Consider the following 14,727-nt stretch of genomic DNA (forward strand, 5'->3'; position numbering starts at 1 on the left):
TTTTGTCTGATTTCATTGGACACTTCAAAGGTCCAGATTAACTACAGTGAACAGCAGATTTGCCTTAAAAAACATAAAATCTCTGCAATTCATCTGCAAGAACCAAGCTATTAACTTTGCATCTCTCCAAAGTGCAAAAGTACATTAGTGTTCTTCTAAAGAAAATGGAGAACTATATCGAGATAATAAAATTATCCTGGTTCTTACATGGGCACTAAATTTAAATTAAGTTACTGGTAGAAATGGGCCAGTAGTCTGCCCATGCACAGCCACTACCTCAACAGCAGGATGTCAGATGATCTAGGATACCAGATAAGAAAGTTTTTAATGACATTGGTTATAAATGGCATTAGTTATAAATTAGTTATAAATGGTTTAATGCCATCCACTACTTCTTAAAACCCAGACTCAGAGCTCTATCATCACTGACTCCTTTGCAGCAGTAAACACTAAAATAATTTCCCTGTGGCATGAAGCATTTCTCCCCATGTGTCTCATCACCTTGAAGGATTCAATGTCTTCCACAGAAACTTCAGCACCCTGTCCTACTCTCTTCATTACCATGAGTTATACAATTTTTTGTCTGCATGGTTTTGAGGTGATATGACACAAATTGAGGGACTACAAATGAGGCATGATGCTGTAGAGATGTCAGAACATACTTAATCTCCAGCCCATCAGCACCCTATTGGCTTGTCCTGGGCAGCCATCTCCATGCCTAGAGCCTTGACTTTTGAAAACTCTGGATTTCACATTTGACTGCTTAGTTTATTTTTCTATTAGGAATTAGCCTGTGTTTATCTAGCTCAGAATTTCCTTTGCTGTTGTTGTCTGCTTTTTCAAATAATTCAAATCCATCTGGAGTCTTTTACAGCCTTGTACAATTTATGCTAATCTTGAACACATTTCCCTTCCTGATTAATCACTTCTTCCTGAAAATTAGCATTTGGAAATAATGAACTAAGGCTAATTCTTGGACACAGTTGTCTGTCTGATCTAAAGAATTTGTACTTGTAAAAGAGTTTTTTGTTATCTATCAACAATTAAAAAGGTTTTTTTCACTCACCAAAAGTAAAGTAAAAATACAATGTCAGTTTTATCCTAAAGCACTTCACAAGGATGGCATAATTTCTCTGTCACAGATTTAGGAGCAGCACAGTACAGCAAAGGACTGTGTTCAAGGATACAGAAGAAAGTATGCAAGAATCCATGGCCTATGCAACTAAACCATCTCCTACAGTATTTCTACTTAAATGCTGTTCACCACTGACTCACAACTATCAACTATGACTTGTAAGTCTCTATCAATTAAATCTCTCATAGAATGATTTTTATAGAACTATAAATTCATTTTGTCAATTTTCATAATATTTTCTTAAAGAAGAAAGTAGCAAGTATAACAAGATTATACAGCCTCTCAAAAGAAAGGAACTTTCTTCCTCTCTTTTCCAGCTTTCTCTTTTTTTTTTTTTCCCCCTTTGGGTCTCTGCCAAATTTTCCCTGTTAGATATTAAACTCCCTGTTAAACTCACTGTGTGTTTGGTAATCAGATTATCCACTAATACCTGCCTAAAGCAGTCAACATTAATTAAATCAAAGGATGGACACTATGTTATTTTTAATACAAATGAATTAGGACCCAAAGCTGAGTTTGAAGGAAAAGAGAGATTTTATTTATAAGGGACTGAATTAAATTAGAAACTTCTGATTGCAATATTTCCTACATATCCAAACTGCCAAAAGAAGGCAGTGGTATGGCTGTGAATGCTCTTCAGGGATTACTGATTACCAAGACTGGGACTGTGAACCTGGGGAACCCTCCCTGGCAGAAGGGGAGGATGCCTGCAGAGGAAGAGGTGAGGCAGAGGCCAGAAGCACCAGCAAATCCTCCTGCTCCTCTGCACAGCTGCCAAAGCCTGGAAATAGGAATGGGAGCATGTTTCTGCCTTTGTGAGGATGTTGTATCTGCCAGTGGGACCATAAGGAGCAGGTCTCCTGGGGGATATCTCTGTCTATGATGTAGCAAGATGCATAAATCCCTGCTTGGGATCCTGCTGTGCAGAAGTCACCAGATGGTGCTGTACATACAGGCTTGAAAGTTCTTTATCTTAACACGGGCACATGTTCAGTCTTTAAGGAAACACCTTGTTATTTTCATGAAGCTTTTCCTTTAGAATTTAATTTGCATCTTGATCTTTACATCTCAAATCATATTTTGGTTAAGCTATTTATACAGAACAGTCCTGGTGGTGGTGTTTTTTAAAAGGAACTTACAAGCATGACCTGCAGCCAGCTCTGCAGAAAGGATGGGAAATATGGAAGAAATGCATAAGCTACATTAAGGAAACTTCTACACATTCAATTTTTAAATCACTTATTTTTCCTGCCTTGGCAAATACATATGGAAAGGCTGAAAATCCTTGGCTTCACAGTGGGTGACAACTGGTACCATAAAGAAGAAATCTTCTGAGGATGTAGTGAGTATTAAATAATTCTGGTAAGGTCCTTAGGCTTTTCAGACTAAAATAACGTCAGAACAGCAAAGCATTCTTCTTTAATATTAATATACTGCAAATGGTACCTATCCTCAACTCATCTTCCCTGTGAAATGCTGTAACAACTCTGCTTCAACTAATCAAGAATTTTAAGACACTCAGCACAAATATTTATGACATTGATCCCTCTTATTTTCCTTCACCCTTTAAAAAAGATTCATCTCATTAAAATACATTACTAGAAGTCCAACAGCTTGAAGTATCAGACCACACATTTGCTCGTCTCCTGGAAATGTCCAGCAGATGGCAGCACAGAGCACGCCAAGGAGTAAGGGACTCGGTGAAAGAGTAGGAGCTGGGAACACAGCCCCCGTGCCCGCAATTGCAGGTTATTTATCTTCTACCCATTACAAACTCAACAAGGAAAGGGAGAGCAACTATTGTATCTATAAAAGCAATATTTACTTCTGTACTTTGAAACGTCTCTTTTCCCTTCTAATATGCTGGTGTGTCCCAGCTGGCAGATCCTCAGTTCTCCTCAGATGTTACAATGAAAATTAAACACCTCCCTTACCAGCTGTAGTTTCCTGAGCTGCAACCTGAAATCAGCACTCTCTAATTCTAGGAAGCCACTGTGGCTCAGTATCCAGAAGGAGCAGCAAAACAAACTAGTATCAAGTTTTTTCCATCTAGAAAAAAACAGAAAATGTTAAGCTTTGTGTACTACCCTCACTGTAGTATTTAACACATCTCTGTAGGCCAGTTTTTTAAGAGAATAATTTATGTCATCCAATATTATGTGTATTTCAGTGCTCATTTAATGGTGACCTAATATTTCAAACAAAATACAACTTCTGTAATGAGATACCTTGTTTCTGCCAGGATGTTATTAGGGTACCTGCTACAGTGATCTAATGAGACTGACTTTCATTTCATAGCAAACTGCTCTTCTCCTGAAATTATTATTAATGGCCTTCCTGATTTTTTATAGCAATAGCCTTCATTTGGGGGGATAAATGATTCAAATAATTACAAATTTTATGACAAGTTACTTCAAAGTGTCCTAGATTTTATTAACATACCAGATGACTGCAACGTTGTGGAAGTTTTGTGTGTTTTTGTTCTCTCTGGAAAGAACAAAATTTGGGCTGTCTAGAGGAGGCAGAGAGCTCACACAGAAAATGCAATGATGGGGGAGTGAGAAGGGATAAGCTTCTATTTGCAGTTTGGTGGGAAAGACTCCAAAGAACAGAATGGAAATTTCCATGATTTCCTCTCTCTTTCTCAGAGTATGAAAGAGTAGACTGAATGATTTGCTCTCCAGCATCAGTGTAGACTTCAGCAGCAACCTACACTTACCTCTTAACAAAACCAGTCTTAATGTACCTCTGAGGAAGCTGCCAGTAACAGCGATATGCTTTTAAACAGAGGGTTTTCATATCCTGCTTTTTAAACTACTATATCAGTCCTGTGTATCTAGATGCAGAATTGTTTCAAATTCTGTCTACTATTAGGCTTTTAGCATCAAACTGTTTTTCTTTGGTGCTTCTCAATTCTGAAAGGTCTTCCTCCAGCATGGCAACACTTCCCATGACACCACGATGACTGGTATCAAATATGTCTTCAAACAAATCATTACAGCCACAAACATGCAACATGCCATCCAATGTATTTCAACAAGGCTCTATTGTTACGTAATTAGCTAATATAAATTGTATTTAAATATAGTGTATATGTGTGTCTATGTCTTCATTACTGAAAATTTTATTTCATGTGGGTTAAGCCACATGATAGAAGGTAAAAAGAAAAGGTAATAAACTAATCTCAATTTTTTTTTTGTCCCTTGCATCTGTCATGAACAATGCTCCTCGTTCCTTCTACAGCCCTTCTGTGGCAATAAAATGAACCTAGCTTCCAACATTTGATCATTACCTGAAAGCTCATTGTGCACAAGTCCATCAAAAAGTGAAGAAATGCACTGACTCCTGTGAGATCATCAGCTGCCAGTGAAGGGCAATTCATCAGTGGCAAGTCACAACTGACATTCCTGGGATCTACAAAATCAGACAGGTAGGAATCAAAATGGTAAGAGCACTGTCCTGTTCCAGAATACATGAAAGACAGAATTGCACCACTGTTGCCATCCCTACTAAACAGTGACAGTCCCAATTTCCTGCCTCAATTCACTGGTTTGCAGTACTCTTGACAAATGGATGCTCTGGTTTGCTAAGTGCCATTCCAAAGGATGAATGGAAAGACAGATTACAAAAATGTTTGTGGGGTAATCAGTCATTTTTACTGTGCATCCTTCAATGTTCACAGACCTTTCCAGGCCATTATACACTTCAGAGAATATAAGAAGCTTATGATTACCTCCTCAGGAGCTGGTGAAAAGCACAAGATTCCTCTTTACTACCTAATTCATTCAAATGGAGGTAATTAATTTCCACTATATATTTCCTACATTGTTTGTTCCCAAAGCAATTACAATTTTACTTTTCTAATGCATGCCTGCAAATGGAAATTGCCACTGCTGTGGAACTGTCCACAGGCCTATCTAGATCAGTGATTGTAACAGACCAGACTCAATTGCCTCAGTGTAAAGTGCACTGTGCCCACAGAATTTAACTCCCAGTGTTTATATAAAACAATGGAGAGTTGAAGCAGGCATAATTAAACTGAAGGTCAAACTACATCATAATTGTATCTGCCTGCACACTTGTCTCTGCACTTCCAAGTCTGCAAAACAACTTCTTGAGCTGTTTCCCTTAACCAGCCATTCAGCCAACCTGTGGTCTGTGCCACCACAGCATTGTAGATTAAATGTAGGAGACTGAACCTCTGCGAGTTCACAAACTGTGCAGTGAATAACTTCCTATCACACTTTCTGCATTTGAGAAATCTGGGTCACCCTTGCCCTGCTCCTATCCTTTATCTTTGATCTTCTGACTCCCTCAATAGAATTGGAAGTGCAGGATACCCTTGTACACATTTCTGAAAATATTGCTATGATGGCAGTCACAAGATGGATGTTGTGAAATCCTGAATAAACACTCTTTGAAGAATTTCAAAGAGGCTTAAACTGCATAAATGACAAAAGCACATCTCAGCAGTCAAGCTACCTGTCCACATCAAGGAAGGTGGAAAAGATCTAAGCAACAAAGCTGTGCAGGAGACACAGTCCAATTCAGTCAAGCCAGATACTGAAACTGCAGTCAGTTTTCACATTTGTTACAACCCACTTCCAGCATGCCTTGCTCCTTCTCCTCCTGGGAAGTGCCCTGCCTGTCCTCAGCTCAGCAAGCAGCCCTTCTCCTCTACCCATGCAGGCAGAGCAGTAGAATTTCCTATGTTCTCATGTAGAAATGAGGGGCAATTTCTGATGGCATCTTGCTCCTTGTCCCATCTTTCCCCTAAATGTCACTTGGCTGGCATGCCATGCTTGGTGTGAGATGCCAGCACTGGTGCACAGTTGATACCAGAAAGAGTCTGTGGATTTGAGACTCCAGGGACTGGTGATACACAGTTTCACACTTGTTTTCCAAACAATCCAGAGTATTTCATTGGACCAGAGCCTGACAAGGACCTCAAACTGGCACCTACTATCAGCCAGTTTTCTGTGCATGATAGGAGCAAGACAGCACTGCAAAGAGGAATGCCAGGCACTTGGCCTTTATCTTTTTTCCTGGTGCTTGATGTTGCCATCTCAGGCAGGGTGAGTCCAGCTCCCACAATCCCTCTGCCCACTCAGGACTGCAGTCTTCCCATTTCTCCTTCCTCTGTTGCCTTTGCCATCCTCCCTGTGAGCCCATTTTGGTTCCTGCACTCAGAAAGCTGCAACCCCACCAAGGCCCTTGTGTAACAGCACCTGTCTCCTCTCAAGCATGGAGTCCTAGCCCTTTTTTTGCATCCATTTTATCATTCTCATTTTTCAAAGCTAGATGTAAAAAGAAACCCAGGTGTGTTTATTGATCACCAGATCCTACGAATCTGTAACAAAACACATACTGTGTTGTGAAAATAGAGCAAACTAATACAGAAAATCAGAGCAGGCTGGCTCTGTTCAAACTGAAATTGTGTAATAGCATTGTTGCAATAAAATCTTTGTGAGTTTTTAAAATAGCATCATTAACCCTTTTTTCTATCAAGTTTCTCTTAGAAAGCAAAAGGAGGAGTTCCTGTCAATGCTTAATGACATTTTTGAGAGTACAGTCTATAAATTCTTTTTAAAGTGCCATATGTCACAGAACAGTAATACATAAAGCACAGACCACTTTAAAAAGCAATAATTATAAGATACAATCACATCCTAAATGCCATAAATTTGATATAAAACCATATTAATAATAGAACAAACTCTGAGCATACCTTCTGGGCATATAAGTTAATTTTTAGTGATAGAAAAATACTCTGTTAAGCCTTGCAAGATTAGGAATTTTCATCGATGAGCATATAAGGACTTGAAAAGAAAGCCAAAAAAAGACATAGTATCTCCATGGCATCCAGAAACTAGTTCTGGATATAACTTCCCAAAATTGTACGAGGGGAAAAAAACCTAACTCTGCTGCCATGGAAACAGAACAGTGGAATATAACTGCTTGTTACTTGTCTGCCTATACAGAACTGATCCCTAAAACATTAAAGCTCTCAATGCCATGGGTAATTTCATTTCCACCTGAAAAGTAAATCTGCTAGAAAGCAAACAAGGTGAAGGCACTGAGCAAGCAGGGGAGAGCAGCTCTGGAACAACTGGTATTTCTAGGAAATGTGGAGGATTAGTAAGAAGAAAGAGAATAAAAGGATTAAGAAGAAAGGCACCCTGCTGCCAGAAGAAATGGGGGAGAAGGGGTTTGGTTCTACCAGTGAGGTAGCACACAAGGCATTCTCAACGAAGGGCTGGCTCCTGGTTGTTCCAAAAAAGACCACCACCACTTGCACTTTCCTCACCATTTGCTGGGTGGTGCTTCCCTGGGAGCTTTCCCTTCCTGCCAGGTACGTGTCCTGACTGTAAACTGCATGGAGAGCTCATCAGCACACATCTGCTCTTCCTGCCTGCTGTGCCTGGTGCAAAGGGAACACAAGTCACCAGGAGCCTGGTTCGGTTTCTCCTTTAAAATCCAGCAGTGCAGCCCCACAGACACCCCGGCCACTACGGGAGAGGCCTCCAGGGGCAGCCGCTCCCACAGAATCACAGAATCATCCGGGTTGGAAAGCACCTCTGAGATCAAGTCCAAACCTTGATCCTCCTTGATCCTTGATTCCCAGACCATGACACTGAGTGCCACATCAGTCTCTTCTCAAAAACCTTCAGGGATGGAGAACCCACCACCTCCCTGGGCAGCCCATTCCAATGCCTGATCACCTGCTCCATAAAGAATTTTTTCCTAATATCCAACCTAAACCTCCCCTGGCAGAGCTTAAGTCCATGCCCTCTTGTCTTACTGAGAGCTGCCTGGGAGAAGAGACTGACTTCCCCCTGGCTCCAATCTCCTTTCAGGGAGTTGGAGAGAGTGATGAGGTCTCCCCTGAGCCTCCTCTTCTCCAGCCTGAACACTCCCAGCTCCCTCAGCCCTTCCTCACAGGACTTGTGCTGGATCCCTTCACAGCATCCTTGCTCTTCTCTGGACCTGCTCCAGCACCTCAATCTCCTTCCTGAACTGAGGGGCCCAGAACTGGACATAGGACTCAAGGTGTGGCCTCACCAGGGCTGAGTACAGGGGAAGAATCCGTTCCCTGGACCTGCTGGCCACGCTGTTCCTGATCGAGGCCAGGATGCCATTGGCCTTCTTGGCCACCTGGGCACACTGCTGGCTCATGTTCAGCTTCCTGTCAATCCTGACTCCCAGGTCCCTTTCTGCCACACTGTGCCCAGCCTGGAGCTGCCCATGGGGTGTGGCCTTGCCTCAGCTCTTGTCCCCAGCACCGCCCATCAGCCTGAAGCCACGGGGTCCCTGTCCTCGAATCCCTCCTCACACCGCAGGTGTGCGGTGTTTTTTCTTTTCCCCTCGTGCTCCAGACGTCTCCCGAGAGCTGCCCCGGGATCCCCAGAGAAAGGGCTGCGGGGCAGCCCCTGCCTCATGAGGGATGGGGAGCAACGAGCACCCTACTTCCTGCAACCCTTTCCCCTCTGTCCTGTCCTGTCCTGTCCTGTCCTGTCCTGTCCTGTCCTGTCCTGTCCTGTCCTGTCCTGTCCTCAGCCTCGCCTCAGCCCCTCCGCGCCGGCTCCGTAATAGGGAAGAGCTTCGCCATCTTAGGGCCCTCCGCCCCCTCCCGCCACGGGACGCGGGCGGCCGCCATCTTAGGCTCCCCACGCCGCCGCCTGCGTCACGTGGGGCGGGGCCGTTGGCGGAGCGGCGGTGAGGGCAGCAGAGAGGAGAGGTGCGGGCGGAGGCTGAGGGACGGCGGGCGCGATGGGCCAGTGCGGCATCACCTCCTCCAAAACCGTCTTGGTCTTCCTTAATCTTATCTTCTGGGTGAGCCCCGGGGGCGGCAAGGGGAGGGTTGGGCTTTCTGGGCACGGGGCTGTTTCTCCCGTCAGCCGTGCGGTGAACGGAGGGCACGGGCGGGCTGTGACGCCAGGCCCGGCTCTGAGGCCGCTGCAGGCCCGGACCCCTTAGCACTGTCTGGTTCTGGCTCACGTACGGCAGCGGATGGAAGCCTCCAGGCCCCCTGTCGCCCCTTCTCTGATGCAGTTTGTGTTTAAACGCTTTGTGTTTCAACTGGCGTCCTGCCCGTTCGTGGGACCCTGCGTTTTGGCAGTGGACGCAGCCTCTTCCATGCCAGTCTGTCCCCAAAAAGTTGAGAGGTGGGTGAAGGTGAATCTGTTGCCTCCGTAGCCTTGCAGTTAAGGCTTAACGAGCATTGGTGATCTTGAGATGGAGACGCTTTTGTAACTGAATACAGCTGGAGTTGCATTATTGATGTTTTTAGGGCTCGACCAGTTTGGTTTCTGGAGAGCTGTTACAGACAGCCAGTTCTATGTCTCCATTGAGGATGCCAGTCTCAAATAATCAGCAGTAACTGAAAAGCACTGTTTTCTTCCTTGTATTTTTAAAGGAGATAGATATATAGCTTATTAGTCCAAAAGCTAATCTTATGCTTCACTTCTTCCAGTGACAACAGATGCATCGTAATATTTATGCTTCACTTAAACCTGCCACGACTACAGTCATGCTGGCTGTAAAACAAAGGGTTGCCCAGGTTGGAATAGTTGGCTGCTGTAGGCAGCCTTTCTCAGGATAGACATAACAAGCTGTAGCTTAGTTTTTATCGGCTGTAACAACTGGCTTGTGAGAACAAATAAACCAAATGAAAGCATATTCTGTGGACTTCTAAGAATTCTTCTTTTTTGTTGTTTATTTTTCATTTATCTACTGCATTTCTCATTCCAGCTCTGTGACCAGGCTATCTATTGTCTCACCTGTTCAAAGATTTCAGCTTTAAGGAAGTAATACTAGGTAACAAGTTACTGGAACAGAAAAATGCAGCTGTACATAGCTACCTCATTTAATATTGAAAGCCATATGAAGTCTAGTAAGTGTTGCAGGATAAATGTTCTTGTCTAAATTTTCACAAAGGAATGCCTCTCATGGATGCCTAAAAACTAATCATGGTCTGGGAAAATGCATTTCTGTACAGTCTCACCAGTACTTGTGTGTATAGCTGTCCAGAGAGAGGAGCAGTAAATGTGAGGCATATTTGACTTTTAAGTGGTGCATATTACAAGTCTGTAATTTTGACTGTACGTAGAGTCCTTTATGTGAAATGAGGTGAGATCAACTTCATAGTACAGCTGTTGGTTTGAAATCTGCTTTGTTGGGTGTGGCTTTTTGCTACATGCATAGTTGCAGGTGGCATTCAAAAACCTATTTGATGGCTGCTGTATCATACTTAGTTCTTACTGAACATCCAGTTGTAAGTCTTACGGCATCTTGAAGTAGATTTTTTTTAAGTTGCTGATATCAGTTAGGCTCTGTTCTGAATTCCTGTATGCAAGTTAGTAGGTGTGAGTGTGAGATGTTCAGAAAGTTGTCACTTCTGTTGCAGAAAAAAGAGATCTTTTTGTTATACTCTGTAGTCTAGAATGCAACTTCTGTTTAAAAATTCTTTCGAGTGTTCTGAAAAAGGCAGATGAGGCTTGCTGACATGTCATATAGACATAACCACTCTTTCATCAACTGTGACTGCTCACTTTAATAACCCAAACTACTCAGTTTGCTAGTGATTCTACAACTTCATCTCATAATTTTGAAAACTTTTGTGCTGCTTACTAAATTTTCTAGATTATAGTATTAAAAAGTCATATTGCTCCTGTATAGTCTTGTGAAAACTTTTTTTCACATCCTGTTAAATTCTTACGTTTACATTCCTACATTTTGTGACTTACTATAGCATTATATTTTAATTTTTATTCCTCCCACAGCAGGGCAGGTGCTGTTTACTGTATAGGAGCTGGATGCATTTCGTGCACCTTTCCAAGTTTTTGGTGTGGTACTCGGGGCAGTTCAGCTGAGTTGTTAGCAGGGATGTCAAGCATCAAGTACAACCTGTGGAGACACACACAAACTTCAAAACAAAGTATTGCAGGAAAACAGCATCATGCGTGGCAATCATCCAGAGTAGCATGATAAAGATCTTGCATGAAACACTTACTTAAATTTTGGAGAATTTGGCAAAGACTGGTTAAACTCAAAGGCATTTTAGAAAGGCATTGGTAAGAAGCATCAGTTGAAACTTGCCCTTCTTGGAAAGATTAAAGGAATGCAGATGAGATTAAAGTATTTCCTAGAGGTTTATTGTTGCAAGTCACTTTTGGAGTAGATAGGAAAAATGGCAAGGCAAAAGCAGTCCTTCACTTGACCTGTCTCTTAAATTCAACATGAACTCTGATTGGTCACCTATTCACTTTCATTTAGGTGATGCCAACTCCTTTTCTATAAGGAAAGGTATAGCAGAGGAAGTAATTGTGATTATAAAGACAATATATATGAGAAATTATTTAAACCTGCAGTAGATATGTTCACAGAAATGTTTTTGGTGCAGTGGAAGTCCAGACATTGATAGATCTCTCTGAGGATTTAGGATGTGATATGTTGGGTTTTTTTCCAGTTTGGAAAGGTTATAATAACTGACATGACAGGAAAACTTGAACCTGTACTCTTAAAAAACCCCAAAATTACAAAAATTCATAAGTTTATATATCAAAGTTGATAATAAAGTTTTTAATATCTCGATTAAATGTTGACTATGACTAATTACAAATATCATAAAGTATTTGACAATGGCATGCTTTTTTAAACAGTACAAGTCTGCACTGTTTTGAAAGAGGAAGAAAAAATAAGTTTACCTGGGGCCAGTGTCTGAAAGCTACAGTTAGATGTGTTTATTTTGTGAACACTTAATTGAAGGCATTATCTGGTGACTTTCATAGTTCAGTTGAAAACAGTTTGAAGAAATGAGATGAAGACAAAAATGCTATGGAAATAATTTTCAAGCTTGTGTTTAGGATATAGGGTATACAGCTAAAATACTCATAGGTGCTTGTAGTCTTGCTTTGGAAAAGAGTTTTATATTCCCAAAGAATTTATGTGGTTTGACACCCTGCTCTGCTAAAACAGTACCCAGTACCCTGTGCTTGCTTTCGAAGTTTTCTTTACCGCTGTCCTTCTCCTCAACAAGAGGAATGGACTCTGTTTCTGGGATACTTCCAACTCAGTAGTTGTGAATTAACTTTTTAAGTTGCTCTTGTTCTTACTTAACTGACTTGAAATCTTTAGTTTTTACAGTTCATTTGGCTAAGCTGTTATAAAACATTCTTTGGTATGCTTGTTAAATCTCAAGGCTTCAGTTCTGTACAGCAAGAATTATTTCTACAGTTCTGTGTTCACTTTACATCTTATGTGTGCTTACCACAGTACAGTAACCATAGTATTAGAAATTATGTAGAATTATCTGAGGGAAGCTATCTGTGCTTTCCTTTGAAGCATCTCTAGCTATCAGTGTTTATCTAATGGGCTTTGGTTTTCCAGTAGAAAAGAAGAAAATGCAGCAACAGAAAAACTGAAATTTAGTAGAAGCGAGGAAAAGTATAGTTCACTTCTTGCACATAGGAATAAGGAAAGTAATTTTTCTTTTTTACTAAGAGGTTTAGAGTTGTTTCTGATCTGGACTTTAAAAGCTGGGATAATGAAGAAACTTCTTGCAAGCTTTCTCATGATCAGAAGACCTTAACTGACAGATGATCCCCATGGCTACCTGTAGGGGATTAACTGGCTGAAGGAGCCTTTTTTATTTTGAAGGACAGTCACTTCTGGTTGTGGAAATTGAATGTGTTCTTCTTAAACTGAATGTTTTGTCTTTCTGCTGCAATGGTAGTGAAGTGAGTGTATTTGCAGGAATGTTTAACATTTATGTATTCTACACTTTAAGGAAATTAAGTTTTTGTCCAAAATTAGGATTTAAAACTCTGGAAGTTGTGTCCTCTCTGAGTGATTTTCTTACACTCGGACACACTTTTTCAGGTAGCAAACATGACCAGGCCCTGATTTCTTTTGTGAGGCTTCAATTTGCTTTTAAGTAACATGGTAGTACCATTTGTTTCTTTTACAAGACTAGTTTCAAGTCTTTGCCTCAGAATTTTCAGGTTTTTTTTTTTCATCAAGTCTTGTGCTTAAAAGTAGAGCTAGTACCTAACAAGCAACAACTTGCAGAGGTAAATGTGGTATCTTTGAGTACTACATGGAATTTGAAATATCACTTCAGGTGGCAAAATGTCATAGCATGGAGTAATCATTGTTCCTATGCAGGACAAGGAATATGGAACAGTGGAGTTCAAGGTTAAGTTACAACCCTGATCACTAAATAGTTGTAAAAGAATCGTTTTATTGTCAACATCTCTTCTAGTCTGCTGGTGCATTGTCTTTTGCAATTGGTGATAGTTAAAATATGTAATGCCAAATGCAAAGGCAGCATGGATCAGCCTTTTGAATTTGAGCTTTTGACTTGTAGTGTTACAGATTTGATTTTGTCTAGTGTAGATAAAGTAGTTTGGCTTATTTGAATTCTGCATGGCTTTGTTTGCTAAGCCCTTAAAATATTCCTAACTAAAAAGTTGAGTGGAATTGCTGATTTTCTTCATCCACAGGATTTTGTAAGTTACAGCTTAGTGTTCCAGTTGATGAGAACACAGTTAGAAGGGTGTCAAGAAACCATTGGTTTCTAAGGTGGATGAGCACCTATTTAAAAAATAATGTCAAGGATAGATTTGTATTTGTGTGGGATGGGAGTGGAGAGGGAGATACGGAGTAGCTGCTGCAAAGAATATAAAAAATAACCTTCAGAGAGGTCCTGTTAGGTACTTTAAAGTTATGAGGAACTAGATTTTGAAGGACAGAAAGCAGAAAGAAAAACTTTATGTAGAAGCAGATCAGGAAAACTTCCTATCTGACAGTAATCAGGCTATGAAAACTTCAGTATTGGAGAGGACTGAAAGTGTCAGAGCAATACAGTACAAGGTACATAATCAGGAAGTAGTGTAAAAAATCCTAATTTCTCATGAGATAATGCTTTTTAAAGATACAGAGTCACTGGACAAGTTTTCATCAGATCTGTTTGGGAGCAACATTAATAGGTTAAGCAAGCATTAGTTTGTAAATGGAGCTGTAGTGTCCATGTTTGATAAATAAGTGATCAACAGAACAAGTATCTTACTTAGCAGTCATGATGTTAGCCGGACAGAATTTTGCCTTTTAAAATGCTGCAACATGTGAACATTACTAAAAGAGACTAAAACAGTTCTTGGTCTGTTTTGGCAGCCTCCTTAGGAAAAAAAAAAAAAAAAGAAAACAACAAAGCCCCACCCACAACAACAAAATCTGAAAGTGATTCAAGGTGCACTCAGTGGTTTAGCCTTTGCATGCCTTAGTTCACATGGAAGGTGAAAGCTGACTTTGTGAAACAGATGTGGCCTGAAAAGCCTGTATTTTACCAGCCCAAAGATAGGGGAGGGAGGGAGTTTACTCACTTTAAGAGCCCTGAATCTGAAATAGGCTTTCCTGTAATCCTTTGTATGGTCTGTGTCATTGCACATATTGTTGTGTCATTGACTATTCCAGTTTTCCCTCGAGTTCTGTGCATACTTATTCAACTGCTGATAACTCCTTAGAGGCCCATACCAGAACAATAGTGTCAAGCTTTTTCTGCACTAAAAAAAGTACTGTATTTTTAATTTTTT

General features: G+C 41.0%; 1 protein-coding gene and 1 long non-coding RNA gene across 2 annotated transcripts in view; one reads left to right on the top strand and one right to left on the bottom strand.

Annotated features, from left to right (window-relative positions):
* Positions 1 to 8,798, bottom strand: LOC139801043 (uncharacterized). Its single transcript, XR_011728046.1, has 3 exons — positions 8,603 to 8,798; positions 4,428 to 4,549; positions 1 to 3,184 (listed from the first exon to the last, which is right to left on the bottom strand). It is a non-coding gene; the product is annotated as an uncharacterized lncRNA (long non-coding RNA).
* TSPAN3 (tetraspanin 3) overlaps positions 8,780 to 14,727 on the top strand; it is a 23,731-nt gene continuing 17,783 nt past the window's right edge. The window contains exon 1 of the mRNA XM_071754745.1: positions 8,780 to 8,968. Coding sequence (XP_071610846.1) covers positions 8,906 to 8,968 — 63 coding nt within the window. The 5' untranslated portion in view covers positions 8,780 to 8,905. The remainder of the gene's footprint in view (positions 8,969 to 14,727) is intronic.

The sequence above is a fragment of the Heliangelus exortis genome, chromosome 11 (assembly GCF_036169615.1).
Source record: "Heliangelus exortis chromosome 11, bHelExo1.hap1, whole genome shotgun sequence".
Classification (NCBI taxonomy): Eukaryota; Metazoa; Chordata; class Aves; order Apodiformes; family Trochilidae; genus Heliangelus; species Heliangelus exortis.